At 39.7% G+C, this 27,378-nt stretch overlaps 1 protein-coding gene across 4 annotated transcripts in view; it reads left to right on the top strand.

Moving 5' to 3' along the window:
* The window catches only part of Mondo (MLX interacting protein mondo), a 190,163-nt gene that overhangs the window by 51,082 nt on the left and 111,703 nt on the right, over window positions 1-27,378 (top strand). For all 4 annotated transcript variants that reach the window (XM_067091866.1, XM_067091864.1, XM_067091865.1 and 1 more), the window contains exon 3: window positions 2,264-2,331. In XM_067091866.1, coding sequence (XP_066947967.1) covers window positions 2,264-2,331 — 68 coding nt within the window. The remainder of the gene's footprint in view (window positions 1-2,263; window positions 2,332-27,378) is intronic.

The raw sequence follows: 27,378 nt of genomic DNA, 5'->3' as shown, positions 1-27,378 counted from the left end.
TGGTATATTTGGTTCATTTTTCCATAAAGGTATATTTGGGGTATGGAGTACAGTTTGTTTATTGAGTTTCTCATCTGCAGTTACTGCCTGCAAAGAAGGAAATATATACCAATGGATCGATGTGTATATATATCCATATACTTGTATATGAAAATGGGTGTGTGTGTGTGTCTTCCAGCATAACTAAAAATGCGTTGAGCAATTTCAACCGAACTTGGTATACATAAGACTTACTATCTGAAAAAGAATGCTGTGGGGGTAAGACATCACTAGCACCAAAGGGGGTGGGTGTGGGAAGGGCTTCCCTGAAACGGGGCTGGTTCTGCATGTAGGCTTAGTAACTAAATAAACTGCAGGTTTATCACACCTCATTTCAGTATACATGTGACCTACTATCTGAAAAAGAATACTGTAGGGGTAAAACATCACTGGCACTAAAGGGGGTGGGGGTGGGAAGGGGTGACTTGTAAAAATAACCAAAAACGAGAGGTATTAGTGTCTAATCCATAGTTTTCAAGGTTGCTGAGATGAATAGTGACACCCCAATGTCCTTTAAGCCCAAGTTCAGCCCCGATACAAAGGGGGAGGTGGTGAGAAGGAGTGAAAAATAAAATGTCAAAAATGACAGATATTAGTGTCTAATCCATAGTTTTCGAGGTGGCTGAGATTAATAGTAACACTCCTGAAACCCTCTGTGTCCAAGTTCAGCTGCGATAGGAATTTGGGGAATGAGAAGGGGTGGACTATAAAATGTTAAAAATGCTAGGCAATGTAATTGAAGCAGCCATCTTAACAGGAAAGAGAGAGAGAGAGAGAGAGAGGATGTGAGAAAGTAGAGGGGGTGTTGGGGAGGAGAAAGGGGAAAAAGTGAGGGAGAGTTGGAGAGAGAGAGAGAGAGAGAGAGACAGAATTTATCAGTTGTCATTCAGAGTTTTCCCGGGCAGTGTCGGGTTGGTCAGCTAATATAATATATATATATATATGTGTGTATATATATATATATATATATATATATATATATATATATATATATATATATATATATATATATATATATATATATATATAAATATAAAAACTTTGTTATATTCAGAATTCGTTTCATTGTAGGCTGTTGAAGCTTTCCGAAATTCATCTAGAACTTGCAAAAGGAAAGCTCATCTATATGTTCAGGACTATGTTAGCTTTGTCATTTTAGTCGAGGTGATATAAGGGAACATAAGTCTGTGGGAGTTAAATGTGTATATTATTGTTTTGATGCGCAAATAGGATGTAGGTGAACTTTTTGGAAAATGACCAAGGTTGAGTATGTAGGATGGCCTTTTTGGTTGTGTCAGGACAAAATCTCATCTGATAGTGGAAAACACTAGTTTTGTTGCATTGTGTTCGCGGCAAAATTCCGATCCTTCGGGATCTTCAGTGATGTATTCAGAAAATATGGAAAAGGGATAGTTTTATGTTGTATAGGCAGAGTGCATACTTTACTGAAGGCAGTTATAGTATTCTCTGAAAAACTAAAGTTTTGTGGTCAACTTACCACACATTTTGCATTTTTGAGGATTAAGCTAACAACTGAGGCAAGATGAACTTGCGGGGGTAGTTGTATTCCATGATAGGAGTCATTTAGGAGCTTATTCCAGGTTCTTCGCAAGTTTGGGTGAAAAAAGAATTAGGAGACAAACCGACCCAGGTGGATTCAAAATGATGAAGATTATTGTTAGAACGACACAGTATTGTTGGAACGACACAACTAAATGAACTGTAGTTAAATTTTCCATGTGTCCTCACAAGTCTTGCTCTTCATTTCTGTCTTAATTTGAAACGCATCCTTTCGTAACCGTCAGGCAAAATGTGGACGTAGTAGTCTGATGACTTTTATTTCTGACGGAAATTCGTTGTTGTAAGTAATACTTTATGCTATAAAGCATAATCTTTAAAATGCCTTTAGTTCTAATTGCATTTTTAGAAATGTTGCGGGTACGAATTTATGACGTTCCTGTTGCGGTAAGAAAATTATTGTTAGAAAATTTTCAAATTCTCTGATTCTTGCCAAACGATAGACAGTGCTACTAGAATTACTTCCGTGACTGCCGTTCTTCCGTTGCCTGTTTCATCTGCTGTAGTACTTTGATGTCGGTTTTGTTGTCATTGGTCGATCTCAGTGTAGGTATTACGTGGCGGTGATTTTCATATAAGGAGTACACAAGTACTCTGTACTAATAATTGTATGTGTATTCATTGGTTGAATTTTCTTTCATTTCAGTTATTCGGAAAAAACGTATGACCGTATGCCAGTTTGCATTAGATGTGGATTTGCACAACAGACCAGAGGTAAGTACAAATTATTATGATAATAGCAATAACATTATCATTTAGGGTGTGCCAAGATTTGTACCAAGATTAATCGGTATGGAGTTTGTATCTTTCCTCTCCTCGTTGCTTCATTAAAAACCAGTATGCAAAATACAGGACTACTTCTTCTGCATACCTTTAGTTTATAGTTTATTACTCGGTAACAGGTTCATTTCCTCTCTATCTGTGTGTGTCTGTACGCGCGCCACTATCACTTTGCTAATTAATTTGCACCATATGTCATGGATTTTTTGTATACTGATTACATTCCTCATGTTAATATGACAGGTCTCTCATTTGATTTTTGGTTAGTGAGTCCAGTTGGAAATGATTAAAAAACAAGAATAGTTTGAATTTTAACCAGAAAAGCAAGAAGTTGGAGTAATCGGGGGAAAGCCACTGGGACAGGGCTCAAGTGTGTAAAAAACGGTTGAGAGGATCTAAAGGAGAGACTGAATTATCAGCAAAACTTTTCAGAGGTAGATTGGAGATCATTAGTAAAACGAACGCATATATGACCCTGAAAACTAAACCCGAGGAATTTAAATGCAGCAGGCGTGTCCTTATTAAACATTGGATATACATACATATAGCGATCAGGTAGAACTTTAGAATGTATTTTACAGCAAGGGAGAATTCAACCATACGTAGTAACACTTGGGAACAGAACTGTGAGAGCCAGAAGATTCACATGTATCGATGTGACCGGCCCCCTAGGAGGGTAGTGCTGTCAGTGCACCTCTCATTGTGCACTGTAGTCATTACATAAGGTACTTTGCTGCGCCCGTTGGGCCTCTAACTGCAACCCCTTTCATTCCTTTGACTGTACCTCCTTTCGTATTCTCTGTCTTCCATCCACCCTCTCCTAACGATTATTTCCGAAACTTTTAGCGCTGAATGACTTCATAGGTCCTAGTGCTTGGCCTCTGGTCTAAATTTTATATTCCATTCCATTCGATTGTGGCCGGAGTGTCATAGAGAGGGTGACTGAGCACCGTAAACTATGAAAGAAGATGCCCATTAACTACAGTATAATATGGGGGACCCTTGGTGAGGATTGAAAGCAAGCGAAATCTACTGGTGTTAGAGAAAGTTGGGCATGTAAAGTTTTTGATGCCGTAGTGATGGTCAACATGAAATAACAGGACAGGATTTCGGAGTGTTTAGGATATCACCATCACCACACTTGAAAGTGAGATGACGCAGCTCATGCTTCCATGGTGAGTGATAAAGACGTGAATTGAGAGCAAGGCTAATTTACCAGAGGCATTGTACAGCAGAACAGTCATGACCGGATGCAGTTTTGTTTCACGAAGAGCAGTATTTTGTGAGCTTCGTGGAAAGAAAGCACAGGGAGAGAAACAAAGACTATCTGGCAACTCCGGGATGGTGAAAGATTTGAAAAATAAGAGCGGAGGAGCGTTTTCTTCTGGAATTAAAACAGGCTGTAGATATGTTAGGATGGAAGAAGTGAATGAAGCTTACATATACAGTATATCGACTCTTACCGAACTTGAAGAGGCTTGAGAACTTGAAGCTCTGGTCTCATGCACAGCTGCTGTGGATGAGACCAGAAGTGACTGACAATTCCATGCTTGTGGCCAGATAATCGATAAGCAAGTGTGTCTGACCGAGAGTAAGGGAAAGTACTTCATGAAGCAGAGGAGGGACGTGAGTCTTAATTCTTGACGTGATGATCTTTGCAATGTCGGATGTTGTCTGCTTAGGATTTTGATATTAAGGGAGTAACACATCCACGGGAAATTGAGTAGAGGGAAGAAGGGAGTGACGAAATAAGGAATTGCAAATCAGGTCTCTTCGTTAAAGGATTTGTAGGATTAATTTCCGTTGTTATAGACTGTTAGTTAAGAAAAATACTCGGCAAGTTAGACAGATTCTAACACGTTATAGCCAAATTGAAAATGTCGGGAACACCTGACTTCCCTGTGTTATGGGTAATGTGATGCTAATTAGTACAATTAAGCACAAACAGCACAGATTGGTGGCAGGAAATGATGAGGCTGAAGAAAGTACGGCTGAGAAATTGAGTGAGCACTAGCAAATGCATGAAGTACAGAAATGCTGAAAGCTAGGAAGAATAACTTCTAGTTAGTGGTGAGAAACTTGAAAGAGAATCAGCACAGTCATTATTGGACAAAAGGCATATAGATGGAAAGAGTTGGGACGGAGGAAGACAAATAATACTCTGCAAAGAATCGTTTCCATTGAACCCAAAATATTAGTATGTTAAAAAAAAGACAGGTTTGCCATGAATTGAAGATTTATGAATAGAAATTTTCAGACACGCAATTTTTGTGAGAATTTTAACTTAAACTGAGAGTTTGGATTTTCCAGTGATTGATTTTTTTGTGGGCCCTGTCTTACTTGAGACTAAACCACAAGAAGATAACGTATCAAAGAAATCTCTAATGAGAAAATTCAGAGCATAGAAAATTGGTGTTCTTCGAGAGGACATATCATCTGAAAAAAAAAGAAGCTCCGTCAAAGTGTAGAATTGCTGTTTTCAGGAAATGGTGACTGTACGAGGCAAAGATTGCAGAGTGCGAGTCAAGGTGATCTCTCCCGACTTGCTTCTGCAACAGAAATATGTGATGCAAAAGCAAGAGTTCAAATGACTCGGTTAAAACTAATATGTCTTTTTATATTATTTAATAGATGTTAACTCACTTAAATTACTGCCAAGTAAGCGAGTACACCGATCCAATCCATAATTCACATTGATTTGAAAGGCATATGTTTTCACGGGAAAAATTGCTCCAGAGTCAGCTAATCACACTTGCTGTAATTTTTTTTTTTTTTTTCTTCGTGGAATTAGCGTCACGTTCGTAACCTGAAAACGGGAGGGATGTTTACAGCGGTATTTGACTAGTTTTCAAGTTGAGGGTTTATACTGTTTACGCTTTGTGATGGTTTTCAGAAGTTCAGTAGTAACTTTATTGAAGCTGTTATTACCGGTAAAATCATATTTTATTGAACTCTAAGTAACTAACATTATTAGTCATACTTCAACTTCATGTAGTGTGGATAAGAATTTTAATGAACAATAATTTAGAAGGCTACGTAGTTATCTGATCTAACCAATTCTGTGACCACAGTAAATGCACGTATGTTCTCGAAACTAATTGCACAAAATTGTCAAAGATGTACTTCACTAGTATAACATCCCTACATTTTATCTTTTATATATATATATATATATATATATATATATATATATATATATATATGTGTGTGTGTGTGTGTGTGTGTGTGTGTGTGTGTGTGTGTGTGTGTGTGTATGTATGTATGTATGAATATATATAAGATAAAATGTAGGGATGTTATACTATTGAAGTACATCTTTGAAAAGGACCATCAGTTAAGAAACCTTATTTGTCATGTACGGGTAAATTGAATTTTTTTGACATTTATTATGTAACATATTGGTCATTTCATTATGCTGTTCGAGTGGGGCCACTTAGTTAAGTATTTACTGAATGCCGTTTGCATCACCTGTCTGTTAGATGTCACCAAACACTTGGGAGAGTTTTCATCTGCTTATGGAATTTCGTGTATTTTACTGCGGTAGAAATTTTCCTTTCGAAAAGAGGGATCTCATTACTGTTCAAGTTGCTAGTGTTGTGAAAGCATGATGAAGTGGGTGATACCGGTCATTGTGGTACTGTAGTATTCACACTTGCATCCCCCTCCCGGTAATGTGTTACCTACATATTTACACACACCCCCGTCCCCCCAAAGTCATACCGTACATATTCACACGTGTATCCCCCCTTCGGCGATGTGTTACCTATCCACACGTGGTTCCCCCTCCCTGCAATGTTTTACCAACATTCGCACGTGTATCCCCCTCCTCAGTCAGTGTGTTACCGTATATTGTAAAGGTTTGTGTGTATGTGTTTGTGTGTATGTACAAACAAATTCCTTTCTTATTATGTAGGCGTTTTGGTATATTTTCTGTTCGTTTATGGCATTTTTTCCCGTGAAAAGCGAAGAAGCTCTTTGTTCTGAGGAAGTGCCATGTTGCGCACTTGAGGCGTGGATACTGTGGTTGACAGAGTTAAAAATACGAAGGCTGTAGTCAGTGCCTCGGAAGATGGCTAGAACTGTACGACCCCCAGTTGGTCTAGTCCGAATGTCATTCAGTTATTGCAGTGTTTTGCCCTTATTTTGGGATGCATGTTGTATTTGACAAGATTCCATTTTTTATCGATAATATCGCATATTTGTTGTAATAAACAAATACTGATAATTTTCTGAAAAGTTTTCAGTTATCATATTACTTAAGTTCTATTAAATGACATAGCAAGCCATGAAATTCCCAGTACCGAGCCCTGGTAATACATACAAAGTACATTGAAGCACAGAATCACTTTAACTGGCTTAGAACCATCTTGATTCACTCGTCAACTTATTCTTTCACAGCTACACTCTTGTGGTATGTTTATAAACACACGCAGAGCAAAAGCCTAGACGAGATTGGATGATAGATGTTGGCACCTGTAACTATGAAGAATGTAGAGCAGATGTTGGAAACCTTGGAAGTTTCATCTCCGCCATTACCGCGAGTTTAGTTTTATGAGCTGGATGCCAGCAACTTCATCATTGCTCTCATCGTCTGTATAAAAGCAAAATGATCTGCGTCGCGTGCTCTCAAAGTAAACGCGCTGGCTTAAGGCTTCAGTGATCTTTGATAAGATCGAGCACCTTAAGGCTTCACGTATCCTGATAAATCACCCCGTAGGGGGTTTTGTGCCGTCAGTGCACCTCACATTGTGCACTGTAGGCATTACTAAAAGGTGTTAGCAGCGCTCATTCGGCCCCTATCTGTATCCACTTTTTAATCTTTTACTTGGCCACCATTCCCCTTTCCTTTCTTCATTCCTGCACTCCAGCCATTGCTAATCCCACTTTCCACTGTCTTGAGTGCTCAATGGCTGGAAGTGTCCGAGCGTTTGGCTTGATAAATCAATCGGTCAGTCCTGATAAATTAAGGGACTCGCTGCTTCTCATATGCTGACAAGTGCAGTGACTGTAGCTCCACTCATCTTCATAATTCATGAGACTTGAGGTTTCATTTGGGTGATGAATTATTGACTTGCCAGAGAGGGTGGCGACATTCAGCATACTTCCGAATTTAAATTGTGAACACAAGCAAGAGTGATAGCAATCCATTTTTGCCGCGTCGTAACGTTAATTCGAAAATGTATGGATTAGTGTGCCTGGATAGAGAGCCTGTTGATTAACGTTCCTGTTTGTTTGTTTCCTTTTTCATGGAATAAGATTCAAGCATGGCTTCATCTTAAGTTTCAGATGCACGGTCAAGAAAAGAAAGTGTGTGAATGAAAATGGGTGTGGCACTGAAAAGGGAATGAAGGTCTGACCCACGTGTTGCGTTGTATCGATTCTTGTTCTCTTCATATTTATTGTCGCTTGGAATCAGGAGCGAGTCGTTGTCTTCTGCATGAAGCCTCGAACAAGATGGACAACTTTGGCCATGTTTCGAAATAAACTGTGAATAAGTCATTTTGTCCGTTATAAGATGCATGGCAAAACTTTCTTCAAAAGCGTTTATTGAAGACTTCACTCTTTTTAATATCTGTTTTAGGATCATTCGTGGTTTTGACCATGTCAGGAAAATAATCTGTTGACGTTGTTGATAAATTGAAAGTGTTATAAGAAAATCTCTTTTACTCTAGTTCACAAATGATATCAATTTGTTGTCTAGGATCGTATTTTAGGCGCTTCATTTTCTTGAAAGGAGCACCCATTGTCCATCAAGTAAATCTAGGAAGCATCTGATTTTTCTTCCTAAAATCTATTCTTTTCCACATTAGAGACCACTTTATTAACTTTCTTCAGGAGCTTTGTTAGACCCTTTGACATTTTCTTCCTCGAGACCCTTTTCCATTTTTCTTCCTAGAGAAACTTTTCCACAGTTCTTCCTCGAGACCCTTTTCCATTTTTCTTCCTCGAGACCCTTTTCCACTTTTCTTCCTCGAGACCCTTTTCCACTTTTCTTCCTCGAGACCCTTTTTCACTTTTCCTCGAGACCCTTTTCCACTTTTCTTCCTCGAGACCCTTTTCCACTTTTCTTCCTCGAGACCCTTTTCCACTTTTCTTCCTCGAGACCCTTTTCCACTTTTCTTCCTCGAGACCCTTTTCCACTTTTCTTCCTCGAGACCCTTTTCCACTTTTCTTCCTCGAGACCCTTTTCCACTTTTCTTCCTCGAGACCCTTTTCACTTTTCTTCTTCAACCCTTTTTCTCTTCTTCCTCGAGACCTTTTCCACTTTTCTTCACTTTTCACTTCTTCCTCGAGACCCTTTTCCACTTTTCTTCGTCGAGAGCCTTTTCCACTTTCTCTTCGTCGAGAGCCCTTTTCACTTTTCTTCTTCGAGAGCCTTTTCCACTTTTCTTCCTCGAGAGCCTTTTCCACTTTTCTTCCTCGAGAGCCTTTTCCACGTTTCTTCCTCGAGACCCTTTTCCACTTTTCTTCGTCGAGACCCTTTTCAACGTTTCTTCCTCGAGAGCCTTTTCCACTTTACTTCCTCGAGACCTGTTTCAGCGTTTCTTCCTCGAGACCCTTTTCCACTTTTCTTCTTTTACACTTTTTCTTCCTCACTTTTCTTTTTTCCTCGAGACCCTTTTCCACTTTTCTTCATCGAGAACCTTTTCCACTTTTCTTCCTTTGAGACCCTTTTCCACTTTTTTCGTCAAACCCTTTTCCACTTTTTTACCTTTTCTTTCTTTTCGTTTTCCACTTTTCTTCCTTTACGAGCCCTTTCCACTTTTCTTCTTTTACGCTGTTTTTTCCACTTTTCTTCTTTTAGAGCTGTTTTCTTTTCCACTTTTCTTCTTTTACTCTGTTTTTCTTTTCCACTTTTCTTCCTTTAGACCCTTTTTTCTTTTCTTTTCTTCCTTTTACATTTTTTCGTTTCCACTTTTCTTCTTTCCCTCGAGACCCTTTTTTTCTTCCCTTTTCTTTTCTTCCTGTTTACGCTTTTTTCGTTTCCACTTTTCTTCTTTTAGAGACCTTTTTTCCACTTTTCTTCTTTTTCTTCTTTGATTTTCCACTTTTTCTTCACTCATCTTCACTTACACTGTTTCCACTTCCACTTTTTTTCTTCTTTTCACTTTCTTTGAGCCTTTTCCACTTTTCTTCCTTTAGAGCCTTTTCCATTTTTTCTCTTTTACACTTTTCCTTTCCACTTTTCTTCCTTTACGCTTTTTCGTTTCAACGTTTCTTCTTTTTTAACATTTCTTTTTTACCTGACTTTTCCACTTTCTTCTTTTAGAGCCATTTCCACTTTTCTTCCTTTTTTCCACTTTTCTTCTTTTACGCTGTTTTCCCACTTTTCTTCTTTTACTCTGTTTTCGTTTCCACTTTTCCACTTTTCTTCCACTTTTCTTCCTTTTTTCCACTTTTCTTCCTTTCCTTTCCACTTTTCTTCCTCGAGAGCCTTTTCCACTTTTCTTCCTTTAGAGCCTTTTCCACTTTCCTTTTCTTCTTTTACGCTTTTTTCGTTTTCCACTTTTCTTCTTTTACGCTGTTTTCGTTTCACTTTTCTTCCTTTTTCCACTTTTTTCCTCGTTTTCCACTTTTCTTCTTTTAGAGCCTTTTCCACTTTTCTTTACCTCAGAGCCTTTTCCACTTTTTCTTCCTGTTTTCTTTTCCACTTTTCTTCTTTTTTCTTCTTCCTCTGAGCCTTTTCCACTTTTCTTCTTCTGAGAGCCTTTTCCACTTTTCTTCTTTTACGCTGTTTTCGTTTCCACTTTTCTTCTTTTACTGTTTTCGTTTTCCACTTTTCTTCTTTACACCTTTTGTTTTCTTCCTCGAGCCTTTCCACTTTTCTTCCTTTAGAGCTTTTTCCACCTTTTCCACTTTTCTTCTTTTTTTCCTTTTCTTCCTTCGAGCCTTTTTCCACTTTTCTTCTTTTACGAGAGCCTTTTTTCACTTTTCTTCCTTTAGAGCCTTTTCCACTTTTCTTCGTCGAGAGCTGTTTTTTTCCACTTTTCTTCTTTTACGCTGTTTTCGTTTCCACTTTTCTTCTTTTCCACTTTCCTCTTCGCTGTTTTTCAGCCTTTTCCACTTTTCTTCCTTTCCTGTTTTTTTCCACTTTTCTACCTCGAGACCCTTTTCCACTTTTCCTTGAGACCTTTTTCCTTTTTTCTTCCTCGAGGCCCTTTTCAACATTTCCTCGCCTACAACCTTTTCCACTTTTCTTCCTCGAGACCCTTTTCAACGTTTCTTCGTCAAGAGCCTCTTCCACTTTTCTTCCTCAAGGGCCTTTTCCACTTTTCTTCCTCGATACCCTTTTACACTTTTCTTCCTCGAGACCCTTTTCCACTTTTCTTCATCGAGAGCCTTTTCCACTTTTCCTCGAGACCTTTTTCAACGTTTCTTTGTCGAGACCCTTTTCCACTTTTCTTCCTCGAGACCCTTTTCAACATTTCTTCATCGAGATCCATTTCCACTTTTCTTTGTCGAGAGGTTTTTCCATTTGTCTTCCTCGAGACCCTTTTCCACTTTTCCCGCGAGACCCATTTCCACTTTTTTCCTCAAGACCCCTTTCCACTTTTCATCGAGAGCCTCTTCCACTTTTCTTCCTCGAGAGCCTTTTCCACTTTTCTTCCTCAAGACCCTTTTCCACTTTTCTTTCTCGAGAGCCTTTTCCACTTTTTCTTCCCGTCGAGAGCCTCTTCCACTTTTCTTCCTCAAGAGCCTTTTCCACTTTTCTTCCTCGAGAGCCTTTTCCACTTTTCTTCCTCAAGACCCTTTTCCACCTTTCTTCCTCGAGAGCCTTTTCCACTTTTCTTCCTCAAGACCCTTTTCCACGTTTCTTCCTCAAGAGCCTTTTCCACTTTTCGTCAAGACCCTTTTCCACTTTTCTTCCTCAAGAGCCTTTTCCACTTTTCTTCTTTGAGAGCCTTTTCCACTTGTTCTTCGAGAGCCTTTTCCACTTTTCTTCCTCGAGACCCTTTTCAACGTTTCTTCCTCGAGACCCTTTTCAACGTTTCTTCCTCGAGATCCTTTTCCACTTTTCTTCCTCGAGAGCCTTTTCCACTTTTCTTCCTCGAGACCCTTTTCCATTCCACTTTTCTTCCTCGAGACCCTTTTCCATTCCACTTTTCTTCCTCGAGACCCTTTTCCACTTGCCTTCGTGGATACCCTTTTCCAATTTTCTTCCTCGAGAGCCTTTTCCATTTTTCTTCCTCGAGACCCTTTTCCACTTTTCCTTCCTCGAGATCATTATCCACTTTTCTTTCTCGAAACCCTTTTCAACTTTTCTTCCTCGAGACCCTTTTCCACTTTTCTTCCTCGAGACCCTTTTCCACTTTTCTTCCTCGAGAGCCTTTTCCACTTTTTTTGCTGAGACCCTTTTCCACTTTTCTTCCTCGAGACCCTTTTCCACTTTTTTCTCTTAAGACCTTTTTCCACTTTTCATCGAGACCCTTTTCCACTTTTCTTCCTCGAGACCCTTTTACCAATATTTCCTGTCAGTTCTGCAAGTTCGACCTCTTTCTGTCATCGTTTTCCTCTTGCACATCCTTGCCTCATCAGCACCCTGGCCCACTTTCCATTAATGCCAACAGTTGTGCCACATTCAGGTCTGTAGACCTGACAGTTTTGGGAGTAATCTTACTCCTGTGGAAAGAATGCAGAATTTGTTTGACATCCTTCGCCTTTTTACATAATACGCGTCCAGCAACTATGCTTCCTTGTCAGTGAAAGTAAATTACGACATTTAGAAAATCCATTCATGAATTCGAGCTTGTTTAAACAACCCTTTGCAGCTCCCTTTTCGCCCGTGCTTTAATAAATCACCTGCTGGTTTTTTTGAGTGGCCTCTTTACTCTTTATTCACATTCTTCCCTCCTTCAATATTAGGTAATATTTACTCGTCAGTACGTAGCGATCAAGTATTGTTATAGTTTAGTCATCCACGCACAGCCTTCACGTCAGCCAGACTATGAAACTGTTGCTTACACTGCGTATCACAGAATAAAAGATCTGTCAGTGGCGTTTTTATTTCAGTCGTTCCGCCTTTTTTTCCACTCGCACTCTTGTCCCCTCTGACTTGCAGGCATATTACCTTTCTTCCCATAATGTCGCCATATATTAGTGTCAATAGTCTTGACGTCGTGTACTATACATACTCCCCAGACATGTCGGCGAGATAATTAAAGCACATTGATAGCCACTAGTCTAGTCAGCATAATCGCGCACAAGTTTATTTTTATCTAGAAAGTTATCTTATCTTCCACTCCTTTGACGCTCAACGCACTCCACAGTGTCAGTTACCTTCTGACAAACTTCTGTGTCTCCTGCTCTAATCATAACAGCAAAGACTTCTGCCTCGGGTGTCCTCCTACAAACATTTCATTCTCATGATCTGCACACTTATTTCACAACCTTATGCCTCTTTGTGTATTGTGAGTTCACATCCCCCTGATGTCTTGCTTAGTGTCTCCAATAAGGTATATCCCGGATACGTCTTAGTCTCTAGTGTTTTCTCTTTGTATGTAGGTATTATACCTCATATTATCCCCTGAATGTGTTTAGCACGACAGGATACTTTACTTGAATATATTATAACCATTGTGTTTCAGGGAAGGACCTCATAATAATAACAATAATAATAATAATAATAATAATAATAATAATAATAAATAATAATAATAATAATACCATCATTCTGGGAGGTGAACGAGATGGACGGGGCTGGGTAACTAAATAAAGGTAAAGGCGGAGGGTTGCATAGTAAAGAGGTACTGAATTTTCGCTGTTTAGTTATGCCACAAGTGATAAGAGTCGAATAAAAACATTGGGTGATGGGTCATGTGTGTGTGTTTGTGTTTTTTTTTTTGGGGGTCAAGTTGAGGTATAGACTGAGGAGTTGTGGGAGGAAAATCCGTCTGTTGTCTGGTTCCTGAAAAAACAAATGATGGAATTGACTTGTGCCGATGTTGATGTTAATTTTGGGAGTGTGGGTCATCGATCGTCATCTGTTAAGGTTGTTTCAGAAGAGCTTGCAGTGAATAAGAATTTGCATGACCAGAGACCCTCTGAACTTCAGAGTCTGTGATTCTTGTGCAGTTAGGTTTGAGGAAAATGCCAATTAAGTATCCCTGGCTATTTCTGATTTGTTTGATGTACATGATAAAGGAATTTTAGGAAAGAGCAGGAGATACTGGTGTCAGTTTGGGGATAAGAGACTAAATTTTAAATAGCTGATAATTACAGACTATATAGGTGCAGCTTCCCAAATTATTTACTGCTGAGGATGGAGAAAGACTTGGAAATTTGTCAGAAGAAACGTTTGAAAATGAAATAGTTGTAAGTAAGCGTTACGAGAGTTCTCGAAATCTGGAAGTTCGGGATGCCTGTGTGGTATCATTGTTGAGAGGGACGAGAGAGTATTTGTATTTAGTCGACCGTTCTAAGTATAGATTTTAAGAATGAACGTCAATAATGACTACCAGATATGCGATAAGGTGCGTCAGGGAATGGGCTTGCCATGAAGCAGGAACTTGTAAATTGTAGATGAAGTCATTAATGCTTGATTGTTCGTCTACAAGACGTTGTTTGAGAGATATATAGAAAAAAAGTTTAGTATACCTTAGTTTAACCAGACCACTGAGCTGATTAACAGCTCTCCTAGGGCTGGCCCGAAGGATTAGGCTTATTTTACGTGGCTAAGAACCAATTGGTTACCTAGCAACGGGACCTACAGCTTATTGTGGAATCCGAACCACATCATATTGAGAAATGAATATCTGTCACCAGAAATAAATTCCTCTAATTCTTCATTGGCCAGCTGGAGACTCGAACTCGGGACCTTGTGGAAAGGTCGGATGCTGGGATGGGAAAAAATAATCATCATTGTTTCCAACTCCATGTGACGCAAAGGGCCTAAGTGAAATTACGCCATTCATGTCTTTCCTGTGCTTAATCTTCCAAAACTGTCCACACATCTCCATCCTCCCATCTTGTTCAAGTTGGTGTGGGTCTTCCAACTCTCCTGGTGCCGACAAGCCCAGCTGACACTTTCACGCACTTTTCTCCCGTGGCTTGTCCGGAGGACAAGTTCAAGCATCCATCTCCCTTTCAACATTGCCTCATCTACATATGGTACTTCCATAATTTCCTTATGGCATCAGTTATGATTCTGTCCTCCCGTCTAACTCATAATATTCTTCTTCCTTTTTGGAGTAAGCATACTGAATGTTTTTATAACAATCCACATCAGTCCAATGCCTTTATAGGTACACTGTTCACTCGTGACCGCTATCTTTTGTACCTTAGCTATAAACTATGACTTTCAATATCAAATCATTTGGCCTTGTTTCTTTATTCCATTAGTGTGGGAGGTGTCGTTAAAATTTCAGCTAACCATCTCAGCAGTGATTCCACAACTTGTTGTTTTCGAACTCCTAAACGGGGAGACGAGAAAATGGTCCCTAAATGAGGAGACGAGAAATTGGGAAATCGAAGCTGACGTAGGCCAAAGGTGGACGAGAGTTTATTTAGTGGAGGTTTTTGTCCTAAGGAAGTTTTATTCTTATAAATGTGAAACGGTGGCGGAGACAGCCCTGACGCCATGGTACACAAAATAATGGCGAGTCGCCAAGGGTAATAATGTATTTACCGTAAAACAGGGCATTGGCCTTTCATTTATGTAATGAGACCGACGCAGTGACTGGTTTTCTGTGGATTCCACTTCTTAGGCAAATATATATATATATATATATATATATATATATATATATATATATATATATATATATATATATATATATATATATATAATTGCTTACAACTGACAGGAATTATTCAAGTTCCTCTATATGACGAGGAATAAGTTATTCGCAAGGTGAAATGAGATCAATATTGATGAGTATAATGTTTAATATTTCAAGTTGCACTCTAACAAACACGTTATATATATATATATATATATATATATATATATATATATATATATATATATATATATATATATATGTGTGTGTGTGTGTGTGTGTGTGTGTGTGTGTGTGTGTGACTTTACATGATGATTAATCGAAATGCAACAGGAGCCACAACTCTACCGAAGGGATGCAAATGACGATTCGGAGGTATGTGACTCCTTGTAAATTTGTGAAATAGCGGTTGAATTATCCCTAGTGTGCAGCTTATGGTAAATGTACATTTACAGCCAGGTGTAATGCAGATCTGTTACGTAGCGTGTGCGACTTTTGTAGCTTACAAGCCTCCGGCCCTCATGCTGGTGAATCCCAGGATGCTGCTTGGATTTCTTGGAAACGCTGAAGGTCATTACATATTAATAGCGCGATCCGGCCCAGTATTTGTAACAAGAGCGTATGGTTGGCATAGGCAGCGCTTAATGAATTCATGGTAATATACCTAATATTAAGTAATATATATATATATATATATATATATATATATATATATATATATATATATATATATATATATATATATATATATATATATATATATATATATATATATATATATATATATATATATATATATATATATAATGTCCTTGTGCTCACCGATTAAGGTGGAACTAATTATGGGCGACCACTCACCCTGTTGGTACCATCATTTGTGACGGCCTAACGTAATCACGTAATAAAAATAGAAAATTAATAAATAAAATGCACTGACGAGTCGCCTTGGATACTGAGAACATTCTTTTACAAGAGATATCGGTACCATACTCACGGTGTGCTTGACTCTGATTCGATCAAGACTAGTTGGTCACTTATTCACCAATATGGTGCCTCCACCGTGCGAATGACAACTAGATACAACGACCTGAGAAAGCTCCTTGTGAGATTACGGATATTAGAAAACTCTCATGCCTTTTCTCATTGTGCCAATTATTAATCAGCATAGGTACGAACTCATCAAATATTTTATATGTAAAAAATAAAAGTATGCACAGTTCCACACTTACGTCACATCCATTAGAACAGGAAGCCTTTGCCTTTAATTGTCACAATCCTGTTGTTAGACTTCTCACTCCAAACGTACACTGCCATAATCAAGCCAAGGTTGTTCGTACTCAGTTATTTGCATTCACGGCCTGTCTGCTGTGGAGTTTTGTCGCTTGTTGCGTTTCAGCCTTCACTACTCAACCATTGGACATTACATTTAAAGATAAGGGTGACAGGTTCTTGAACCACCCTTCCTCCCGGATGACCCAAGATGTGATGCTGTTGCGTCACCCACTTCAAATGTCACTTCTGGCCTGGATGCCATTAGTAACTAATAGAAATAATAACGGAATCCACAAAAGGAGTGGCCCCAGTGAGATAGTCTCACTCCTTTATGGGCAAAACTAATCTGCATGTAATAATCTCTCTCTCTCTCTCTCTCTCTCTCTCTCTCTCTCTCTCTCTCTCAGCTCCTAATTTTTGGAGGGCATTTTCGTGTTGGTACCTACTAACTGATGATTTTTTCATCCTCATTCGCTGTCGTTACACAACTTGGAAATTAGCAGTATAAATCTCCTTCAGGCTCATACTTAACCCCTCAAATAGCCGCAAACCAATCTCGTCAGAGTGACAATGATTGTTGTGAGTTTGTGTGGTTGCAGCTGCATTATTGTAGTCAAGGTCCCCTTTCCGTGTCAGTGACCTTAGTAGTATGAAATCGGTCAGTCAGTCAGTGTGCTGAGGAGGCATCAGAATATTGTACGGGATTTCTCACTGTTAAGGGTTAACGGTTGTCATAAACAGCGCAGCAACATTAGTAGACACATCGCCCGGTACCAGCCACTGGGACAAGGCCGGTTTGACTCTCTCGCTCTTCGTTCTGAGATGGTTCAGACACTCGCGGGATTCAATTATGCTGCTGCAGTTTTCTCTTTGCATGAACGATAGCCCTTAGTTATCCCCCAGTGAAAAGGTGCATGTACACGCTATTATACGGATGCAGTGTAGTCGCAAAGATTAGTGGGAGGACCCTTCTCTCGGTTGTCAGGCGTGATTGGTTTTATGGCCAGCATTACATTCTGTGGGGTTTTCACGTATAATTTGTTCTCAGTACTTTCTTAGCAGTTGCGGTGTTTCAAAATTCTAAACTTTTTTTTCTTCTGCCTCCTGGTTACCCTCCTTAGTCTTTTCATAATCAGTTTTCCGTGTATCTGGATGTGATAATAATATATTCAGTTCAGTCATACAAATGAACTCGTATTGGCTGTTACTGGAAATCACTTTTTATCTTGTATAGATTGATTGTTTGATACACTAAGCTGTTGTGACGACACCAGTAGTCATGGACTCCGTTCTTGTCGTGGAAGATTCATGCTAATGAAGCGTGATGAGGCTATGCCTCTTCTGCAAGGCTCATTTTGTATGTTTCTTATTTCTTACAACGGCCTGATAAGGCAGGCTGAAAATCATATGAAGCGAGGCATTTTAAGGAGCGCCGTCCTGGAGGAACGTTTTATTAGGAGCCTCTTCTGATGTTCATCTTCCTCTGGTGTCCTCAGTTGAATGGACTCTTGTGACTTGTCACACAAACAGGAGTAGCAGCAGCCATTCTCTCTCTCTCTCTCTCTCTCTCTCTCTCTCTCTCTCTCTCTCTCTCTCTCTCTCTCTCTCTCGTCCTCAAGGTTGACGCTTGTAAGTCACGTGTCTGGCAGCCCACGTGTGTTTTTATAGGAAGAGGCAGCCTGTCAGTATCGGAGAGGGCTTTGAAATGGGAGAGATAAGTTCGGCAGGAAGCTCAGTTTTTCAGTTTTTAGCTCTTGACAGACGAGCCTGTTCGGCATTCTGTGCCATGTGGCCTTGAGGTAGAGAGAGAGCTGGGTGAGGTCAGTTGAATGTTATTTGTAGGCGATACATGGGGCTACTCGTTAAATCATATGCACAACTTCCACCTCTGCCTAGTGTTCAGTTTCAAATATTTATGCATATTTACTAATGACGATAAATTTTTTAAATAATGATAAATTGTAGACTCTCCTGAAGCGAACAATAATATTCAAATATCATATGATCTTTGCGGAAGGTAGAGTAGGTTTGAACTCACATTGATTAAATTAGCGGGGACCTGTTTGCGTGTTACGCCTGTCAGTGACCTTCGCAAAGTTGTGAGCTTATGGAAATTGTTCTAGTAAGATTTTATTCCCCTTCTTTATGTTGACATGCTTGCTTACAGGCAAGGATGTCCTGTTGTTCAGAATTTAGCAATGATGGCAACTTCGTGAAAGATTTTGGTAGTTTGTGATCATATGATATTTCCGGGTAGAGAAGGATTGAGAGGAATGAGAAAGAAGGTCCTCAGTCTATGCAGCCCAAATTAATCATCGGCAATAGACTGAGAATGGAAAAATTGCGTTTTATTTCGTTCTGAAAACCTCCAAGTAACAAACGATTGATATACTGTTCTTGCTTTTAATAGTTCCATGATTTTCTGTTCTGTATGTACTGTAATCCTGTGATAATTGATAATGATGATAACCATTACCAACATACAGCCAAAGGACAAGGCCCAAGGTCTGTAGACTGTATGTCCTGTGATTTGCCCCTAGTTTTCCAATGTTTGCAGTCGGTTTTATTGATTGGTTTGTCTTTCAGATTAAAATCCAGATCCCAATATTTTTTTTATGATTTTAGTCACTTTTCAGTTTCTCTAATATAGTTAAGTTCATTTCTTGTAATTCTGTCACAGTTTACAGTTCTTCTTTACGGTAGTGGAATCGAGCCCCCCCACCCCCAATGCCTTATCTTTTAACATCTGAGTTTTCTAAGTACTTCAGGCTTATCATAGAGAGATCACGTCATACAAAATGATAACTCTATCGCTGATGTATTTATTGAATTAATTCTATCTTTTTTGTCGTTACTATTTAAACTTTATATTGTCTATACATATTTTTGTTTGTGGTGCTGCTGTCAGATTTCGCCAACACTCTTTTATTTTCTCTCTTGACTTGAATGGCAGATCATTTTTATAGTCAGTAGCCCTACATTTACCCTGCACTGACCAAATATTTGCCCTACACTGACCGGCACTTTGCCCTAAGTCAACCAGTAGTTTGCCCTTCACTGACCTGTCACTGGCCCTGCAATGGTCATTCATTGGTCCTATGCTGGCAAGTCATAGAGCCTACAACGACCAGTCATTGTTCCAGCACTGACAACACTCGTTGGTCTTGCACTGACCAGTTATGACTAATCCTGCCTAGACTGTTCACTGAAGTAACCAATCGTTTGCGTGTCAAATTGATCGTTCACCAAGAAGCCAGATAAACTCTGGCGCAGGAAGGGATGTAGTTGATTTATCTATGCCAGATCATGTTCCCGTTTTCCCGAACATAATGTAAATACTGCATATACCTAACAGAATCAACACCAACACAGCAGCTCACGTGACATTCAACGATCATGCAACTCGGTACCCTTAGCCTACCTTGGAAATTTCAAGTTAATGAATGTAAGGAACAAGGTGAAATATTGAAATATTCCATTTTCTTATTTTCCTTTTCTCAGATAAGTCACTGACTGCACTGACCACTCGTTAGTCCTGCAATAAACAATCGATGACCCGAGCATTGACCCGTCATTAGGCTTGCAGTGAGCTCAATGACCCCTCCATTGACCAGCCATTTGTCCTGGATTGAATAATTGTTGACCTCTGGAGCGACCAGTTATTAGTCCTCTAATGAACAATTATTGACTCCTTTACTGACTAGTCTTTGAGTCTAATGCGCTGGCCAGTCTTTTGTCTTGGCCTGAATAATTGTTGACCCCTGCAAGGTGACCAGTTATCTTTCCTGTAACGAAAAATCATTGGCCCTTAAACTGACCAGCCATTGGTCTCAAAATGACCTCCGTACTGACTAGTCTTAGGTGCTGCAGTAATCAAATCTAATCTGTAACCATCACTGACCAGTTACAAGTTCTGAAATGTGCAATCACTGATCCATGCATTGAACATTCATTGGTCCTGCTGCGAACAGTCCTTGACCCCCAACATTGAGCCCTGCACTGTCCAGCGAGTCTTGCATTCCTAGTTTTGATATTTTTATGTGTTTATTTGGGTGTTCCACGAGAGCATTTTGTCTTTCATAGCTCTTGCAACTGCGGTAAGGAAAATGTGGAAGGCTCTTGAATAAAATATTCTGTACAATACCAGAGGAGAAAAACATTCAGAACACGTCTTTGTAGTACGCATATATTATTATTATTATTATTATTATTGAAACAAGGCGACCCTATAACAAGGCTATAATATCGAGTATTAAAAGCCACAGTAAGTTAAAAGTATTTATGTACAGAGTTAAAATCGATAAGGAGAGAGTTTCAGATACTACTTATCCCTCAGCAGACCTACTAAGCGGTAAAACAGTGGAGGGAGTATTAAGACAGCAACAGGAAACTGGTACAAAGCGGATTCTTCTAACAGTGTTGGTCAGGTAACCCCTGTTGATTCGATTGTTTCTGTTGGCGAGACGGTTGGGACGACGGAGTGGGTCGTACGGGTGATTCCAGCTCAGCAGACTCCATCGGTGCCATGACTCTCAGCTATAGCAGCTTCAGTCATCTGGGATAAAAGAGAGGTGGGAGCAGCATCAGGGGTCTCACAGTCACCAGAAACATTAATCTTAAAACGTCGACAAGGTGGCCAACAATTAACGAATTAACAAAATTATCCTCATCAATGAAGGTTTTGTTCCCTTCAGAGGCGCACCCCTTTCTTATAGCAGCCCCTTCCTTGCAAAGCGACGAAAACCAGCATCTCCACTTGTGAATATGATCGAGGCACCGTTCCAGTTGTTGTGACCTGGAACGATCGAGTGAGATATAAGGGCACTGTTCGGTGCATAAAGCTCGTAGGCCCCACGATGTTCAGAACGCCTTTCATCCAAACCCCGCCCACTTTCTCCAAAGTATTTTTGAGGGCAACTGGCACAGGGGCTTTGGTAAACACCAGGTGTTTTCCTAATGCTATTATTGTTGTTACACACTAACCTATTTCTAATTTCTCATTATTATTATTGAGTATTATTGCTGCTTTAGCTGCATTTATTTTGTAGAAGACTTTTTCTGTTTTCCTTATTGCGGACTTCTCTTCATTAGAGGTGCGTGCTAACAGCTCGCCTATATTTGTCATTTCATGGGGGAAAAGTAAAAAATCTGGATTCTGCTTCTTTATATATTCTATACAGTTAGTTCTATACAGTTGTTGCCGCGACGTTTCGACAGACTCTTCTGTCATTCTCCAGCGGGAGCTAGTAGAGGACTGGCAGATTGCAAAGGTCCTTCTGAATTTATACACGGGCTTCAGCGGGGGGTCACGGACGGCGAATTCTGATTGGTTGCAGTTGGCGAACTTCAAGCTAAATTTCTGCGGCGAAGCTCGATCCTGACAGATCTTCGTAACCTGGGAATATCACTCATTCCAGCGTTCCCATTGGCCTGCCGTTGCGTGATGTCATGCCGACTGACTTCATCGGTAGTTTGGCTGCTATTGGGCGGAGGATGAATGATGTTTTTATTTACTCTTTCTGTCGTAGTCGGGGGTTTGTCTCGAAGGGCGCCTCGCTCATCACGGGCGTCTCCATTCTCAGGGTTGTCATTTTCAGGTATTCGTTGGACTTGGTGGGTGTTCTGCATTACTCTCCTCAAATTCGTGGGTAGGAGCGATGCCTCCTGCGTCGTATTCATTGTTGGTTTTCTCTCGGCAATGAGGAGCGCCTCTAGCAGGCACAGACGTCGAGGGTCGGCGGTTTCCCCGATTATACCTATATTTTGTATAATACTGTCGCGGGAGATGGAAATATTGTGGGTAGCACGGGCGTGGTTCATGATGGCACCCTCCTGGGCGTGGCAGGAGATCTTTTTTGACAGACGCATGGTGGTCATTCCAATATAAGCGCTGGGGCATCCTCGGACAGGACATACAAATTGGTAGACCACGTTCTTCTGCTTGAGGGGTTCTCTTGCTGGCGGAGAGGGGTTATTCTTCATCACGAGATCACGGGTGCGGCGGTTCAATAATAAATTACAAGATTTATTTTCTTACTGTTTTCGGTCGGAGTGACGTTTTCCATGACGATTTTCTTCATAGAGCTCTCGTCCTCACGGTACTGGGGATGCATCCGGGCCTTATAATATATCTTGATGTCATCTTTGGGGGCAGGTTGTGCGCTCTCACCGTTGTACCATTTTTCCAGGCCATTTCGAATTTCTTTGTTGACGAGTTTGTTGGTGAAACCATTATTCACCAACATTTGTGCAGCACTTTCGAATTCCTTGTTAGTGTCCTACCAGGTGGAGCAGTGGGAGAGGGCCCTTTTAATGAAGGTCCTGACCGTCGTATTCTTAAACCTAGCAGGGCACCCGCTATCTCCGTTCAAGCAAAGTCCCAAATTGGTGGATTTTTTTTTGGTGGGACGTGCTTGAACAGAGATTTTTGACTTTTCCCCCATGAAATGGCAAATATAGGCGAGCTGTTAGCACGCACCTCCAATGAAGAGAAGTCCGCAATAAGGAAAATAGAAAAAGTCTTCTACAAAATAAATGCAGCTGAAGCAGCAATAATATTCAATAGAACCTGTTTAAAAGAGGGTCTGCTGCCAAATTATATTATTATTATTATTATTATTATTATCATTATTATTATTATTATTATTATTATTATTATTATATAAGAAAATGATGAGTCAGAATGCTTAATCAGTATTCTAATCTAAGCTCATTAGTCACCCGTGATCGAAGGCCTCTCTCTCTCTCTCTCTCTCTCTCTCTCTCTCTCTCTCTCTCTCTCTCTCTCTCTCTCTCTCTCTCTCTCTCTCAGTCACACAAACACACATTCCGGGAATCTGTATGTGTAAGTAGCAAGAGCTCAGTCATTCCTGCCCCAGGATGCACAAAGATGCAGGAAACAGTGTGCACAGATGTGAAAAGAACTGATGGTAGGTATAGCCAGCTATTCTGGCTGGTAGCTACTAGGAGGGAAGACTTGGTTTATAACTTTGTTGGATATAAACTATCTTATGAAATGAATGTAACAGGGCCCTAGGGAAAAAAATGTCGGAAAAATGGCTGCATCAAAATGCGGGACTATAATCAGTCACATGCTGAGGGCATTTTTGACGTATTTGCCATTCGTCCATAACTAGATGGACTTGATGTCGCTGGTAATTAGTGCTGATATGCTTGAACTGGTAGACAAAAGATTAAGAGAGGGGTCGTCTTGAAGGTGGCACGGTGCTGAAGAAAACCTCCAACACTTCTTCGAAGGGCGAAGCGCCATCTCTTCTGCTCTGTTGGTATTTCACTACTGGTTACTTACGTGTTTTGATTTGGTGTTGAATTCTCATCTAAATTTTCTTCTACATTGCTCTGCATCCAGTAAAGTGTTTTGATGTGGCAAATTTGTTTTAAAGAAGATTGCTACGCACATTAATGACCTTTCTTTGTTGTCATATACAGTACTGGTGTTTGCTCATATGGAATAATACTGATCATCGTCATCCCGTGCAGCATCAGGTCTCTGTGAGATTCCGCTTTTCATGTCCTTCCTGTGCCTTTTCTTCCACAGATATCTCGTCTCCAGCCTGTTTCATAGTTCAGTGTTAGGTCCAGTATAGGTTATATGCAGAAGCAGAAGCCTCTAGCATATGTCTAACGGTTTGCAAAGTATGAAATATTTAGGTTACTTGATGAGATTTATGAATCGTTGTACTTTAATAAGTTAATCTTATAAAGTCATCAATTATGCAAGTGCTTTTGAAGTTTCAAAGCAACTGGGATACAAAAGCTAAATTTCACAAACACCTTACTTGACTGCTGTTATTTTCAGTTTCATTTTCTGTGTTGATTGAACTTTTTATTTCTAGCGTTGTCAAATTAACCTCGTCTTTAATGAAGTCAAACTTGCCTTGTATTCGGAGGACGCCAGTAGTGAAGACTTAGATTAACAAGTAGACACTCTCTTAATTGCAGTGGCTTTTTTCAGGGTATTTCGAGAGCAGCCTCACTTCCGTGGAATTGTGTGTTTCTCTCTCTCTCTCTCTCTCTCTCTCTCTCTCTCTCTCTCTCTCTCTCTCTCTCTCTCTCTCTCTCTCTCGTTTTATCCACCGATAGAGAGTTATCTTGATGACTCCAAGCTGTTGGACAGTCTTACTTCCAGAAACATTGGCTAAATGCGTGTTAACGATTTGAGAGAGAAAGGGAGAGTGTTCGTTCTTATTCATCGTAACTATGACAGACTGACTTGGGTTTTCCCCGCCCACGCGTGATGTCATGAGAACTATATTTCACTGGAATTTTTATCTGCTTTTTTTTATGTCATGCATATGAAAAATATTTTGGGTTATGATTGAATTATTGTTTAGTTTTATATATGCAGAAAAAGAAACATACTATAAACGTTTTAAAACCAAAATTGCGTTATTCTTTGTTTGACTTATTTTTCGGCTGAATATAAGGCTTGACCCCCCAAAAATTGATACAAAAGGTTTCTCAACTGGTTATTAGAGTATCAGGTGTGGTTCATAACATATCAAAAGTCTACCGCAATCTGACCATGCAAAAGGTCTAATTTCCAAAGTGGCGTCTATATTAGCCCCTAAGTCCTTAAAATGCCCGTTACTCTTCATTATTCAAACGAGATATGTAATGCTGGTGCCTAACACCTAACTTTGGGGATCTGGAAGCACAATTAGCATATCTGCATTGTATTAAAGTGATTATATAATCACAAATTCCAAGATGGCGGACCAATATGGCCACCGTACTATGAAAATCTCCATTATTCATTCTGATTTGTTTTATAAAAGTTAATTTAGTGTCTGACACCTGTTTTGGTGATTTGGGAATCCAAAAAGCGTAATCCGAATTACAGTATATTGAAGTAGGTCTAATTACACATACGAAGTTTAATATGTAGGATCAATATGGCTGCCAGACAAAAAGAATTACTTATTTTAACTCATTTTACACAGGTAGATTTACTGTCTAAACATCTGTTTTGGAAATCTAGGAATCCAATAAATTTATTTAAATCACTGTATATTACAATGATTCCATATTTATAAAATCTAAGATGGAGGAAAATTATGGCTGCCAAACTACAAAAATATCACCATTATTCATTTCTGCTCATATTACAGAAGTAAACTTTCTGTCTTAACCCGTGTTTTGGCGATATGGCAATCCTGTTAGCCTATCTGACTTGCAGTAAACTGAATTAATTATACAGTATATATAATACAAAATCAATGATGGAGGAGCAAAATAGCTGCCAAATTATGAAAATGCCCATTACTCATTTCAGTTTACTTTACTCACGTAAATTTGGAGTTTAAATCCCTTTTTGGGAATCTGGAAATCTAACCAACTTATATGAATAACAGTAAATTGAAGTGATTAGATTTTTCAACATCTAAGGCGGGGAACCAATACGGCCAACAAACATAGTGGAGTGAATACGGGTAAAATGTTATCATAAATCCCATATTATAAATTTCTGAAAAAACAGGTTTAGAGGTATTCATTGTCGCTTTCTTCTTCGTGTAAAACTTGATTGTGTGGATTCTCACAGATCTCAACTTGACATGGGCCACAAGCTGGTGTCCCTGTAGGGGGTTAGTGCCGTCAGTGCACCTCATGCGGTGCAGTGTTAAAAAGTATACCTTAGTTTTACCAGACCACTGAGCTGATTAACAGCTCTCCTAGGGCTGGCCCGAAGGATTAGACTTATTTTACATGGCTAAGAACCAATTGCTTATCTAGCAACGGGACCTACAGCTTATTGTGGAATCCGAACCACATTATAGCGAGAAATGAATTTCTGTCACCAGAAATAAATTCCTCTAATTCTTCATTGGCCGGCAGGAGAATCGAACTCGGGCCTAGCAGAGTGCAAGCCAAATCTCTGCCGACTCGTCCAACGAGGAACTGTGAATCTTGACTGAATTTTGTCTTAATAGCAAGCATTTATCTTCGAATGATATCTACAGCTTTAGCCAGATGGATAGCTTCACAGTACTTGCTAGTATCAGACAGAATTGTGCCAATGTCTTTCCTGAATGCTAGAACATCATCACGCCCTTCCCTGTGGGCCTTAAGCTCAGGGATCCATATGGTAACTGCTCTTTGACCCTAATGGTACTGACGTCTGGGGAGTCGACACCAAGTTGTTGTAGCCGGCGCTTGTATTGAGAAGCTAGATCAGCAAGTCTGAATATTACAGGTGATATTTCTGTATTAGTAACCTTGCTGTCAATGATGGAGATAACAATTTCTGAAAAAGCCACAGGATATAACTCTTTCCATTGAACATGTCGGTTCTCCTCTTGCTTCATTGCATTAAGATGTGCTCTCTCTGAGTTGTATAAGTCTGCCAAGCATCGTGGGTGATGCTTCAGTTCTTGAGCAACATCATCACCAGCACTTTACTTTGTAAGGAGCTTTCCATGGTTTAGGGTCTTGGCATATGACTGAGCCTTTCATTCAGCTGCATTGTCATTGCTTGTCTTAAATTTGATATTTCATCTTCTTCTTCACAAAAAGCATTGTACCTTTAGAGGGTCTCTGAGGTTCTTGATCTCTTTCCACGGTTTTCTTCTGTGCCTGATGTACTGAGAGTCACTGTTCTCTTCTGTGGCCTTTTCAATTTGTTATTATTAAACAAAAGTCTGCAGCTGTTATGATATTTTGCTTTATTTCGTATCAATGTAGTTTCTATGCCTTCTCCATCATCTAACCGCGCTGGATCAAATGATATTGGCATAGCAATAAGAGCATGAAACAACGTTACATTTTTTTGTGCAAGATTAACATATCCAGCAGAGTCCTGTTACCTCTGAAATAAGCTAAGAGGCGAAATTAGTGTTTCATTACTTTTTTCCACTTGACAAAGACAACATTTACTCGAGTCAGGTTGCATTTTTGGTTTGGCATCCATGATGAGATATTTTGCACTCAAGTAGAGGTGGCCGAGGGTTTGTCCTTTTACTACTTTTGCTCA

This window comes from Macrobrachium rosenbergii, chromosome 48, assembly GCF_040412425.1.
Source record: "Macrobrachium rosenbergii isolate ZJJX-2024 chromosome 48, ASM4041242v1, whole genome shotgun sequence".
Taxonomy (NCBI): Eukaryota; Metazoa; Arthropoda; class Malacostraca; order Decapoda; family Palaemonidae; genus Macrobrachium; species Macrobrachium rosenbergii.
Note: the sequence above shows the minus strand (reverse complement) of the source record. Positions and strands in the feature narration are given on the sequence as shown.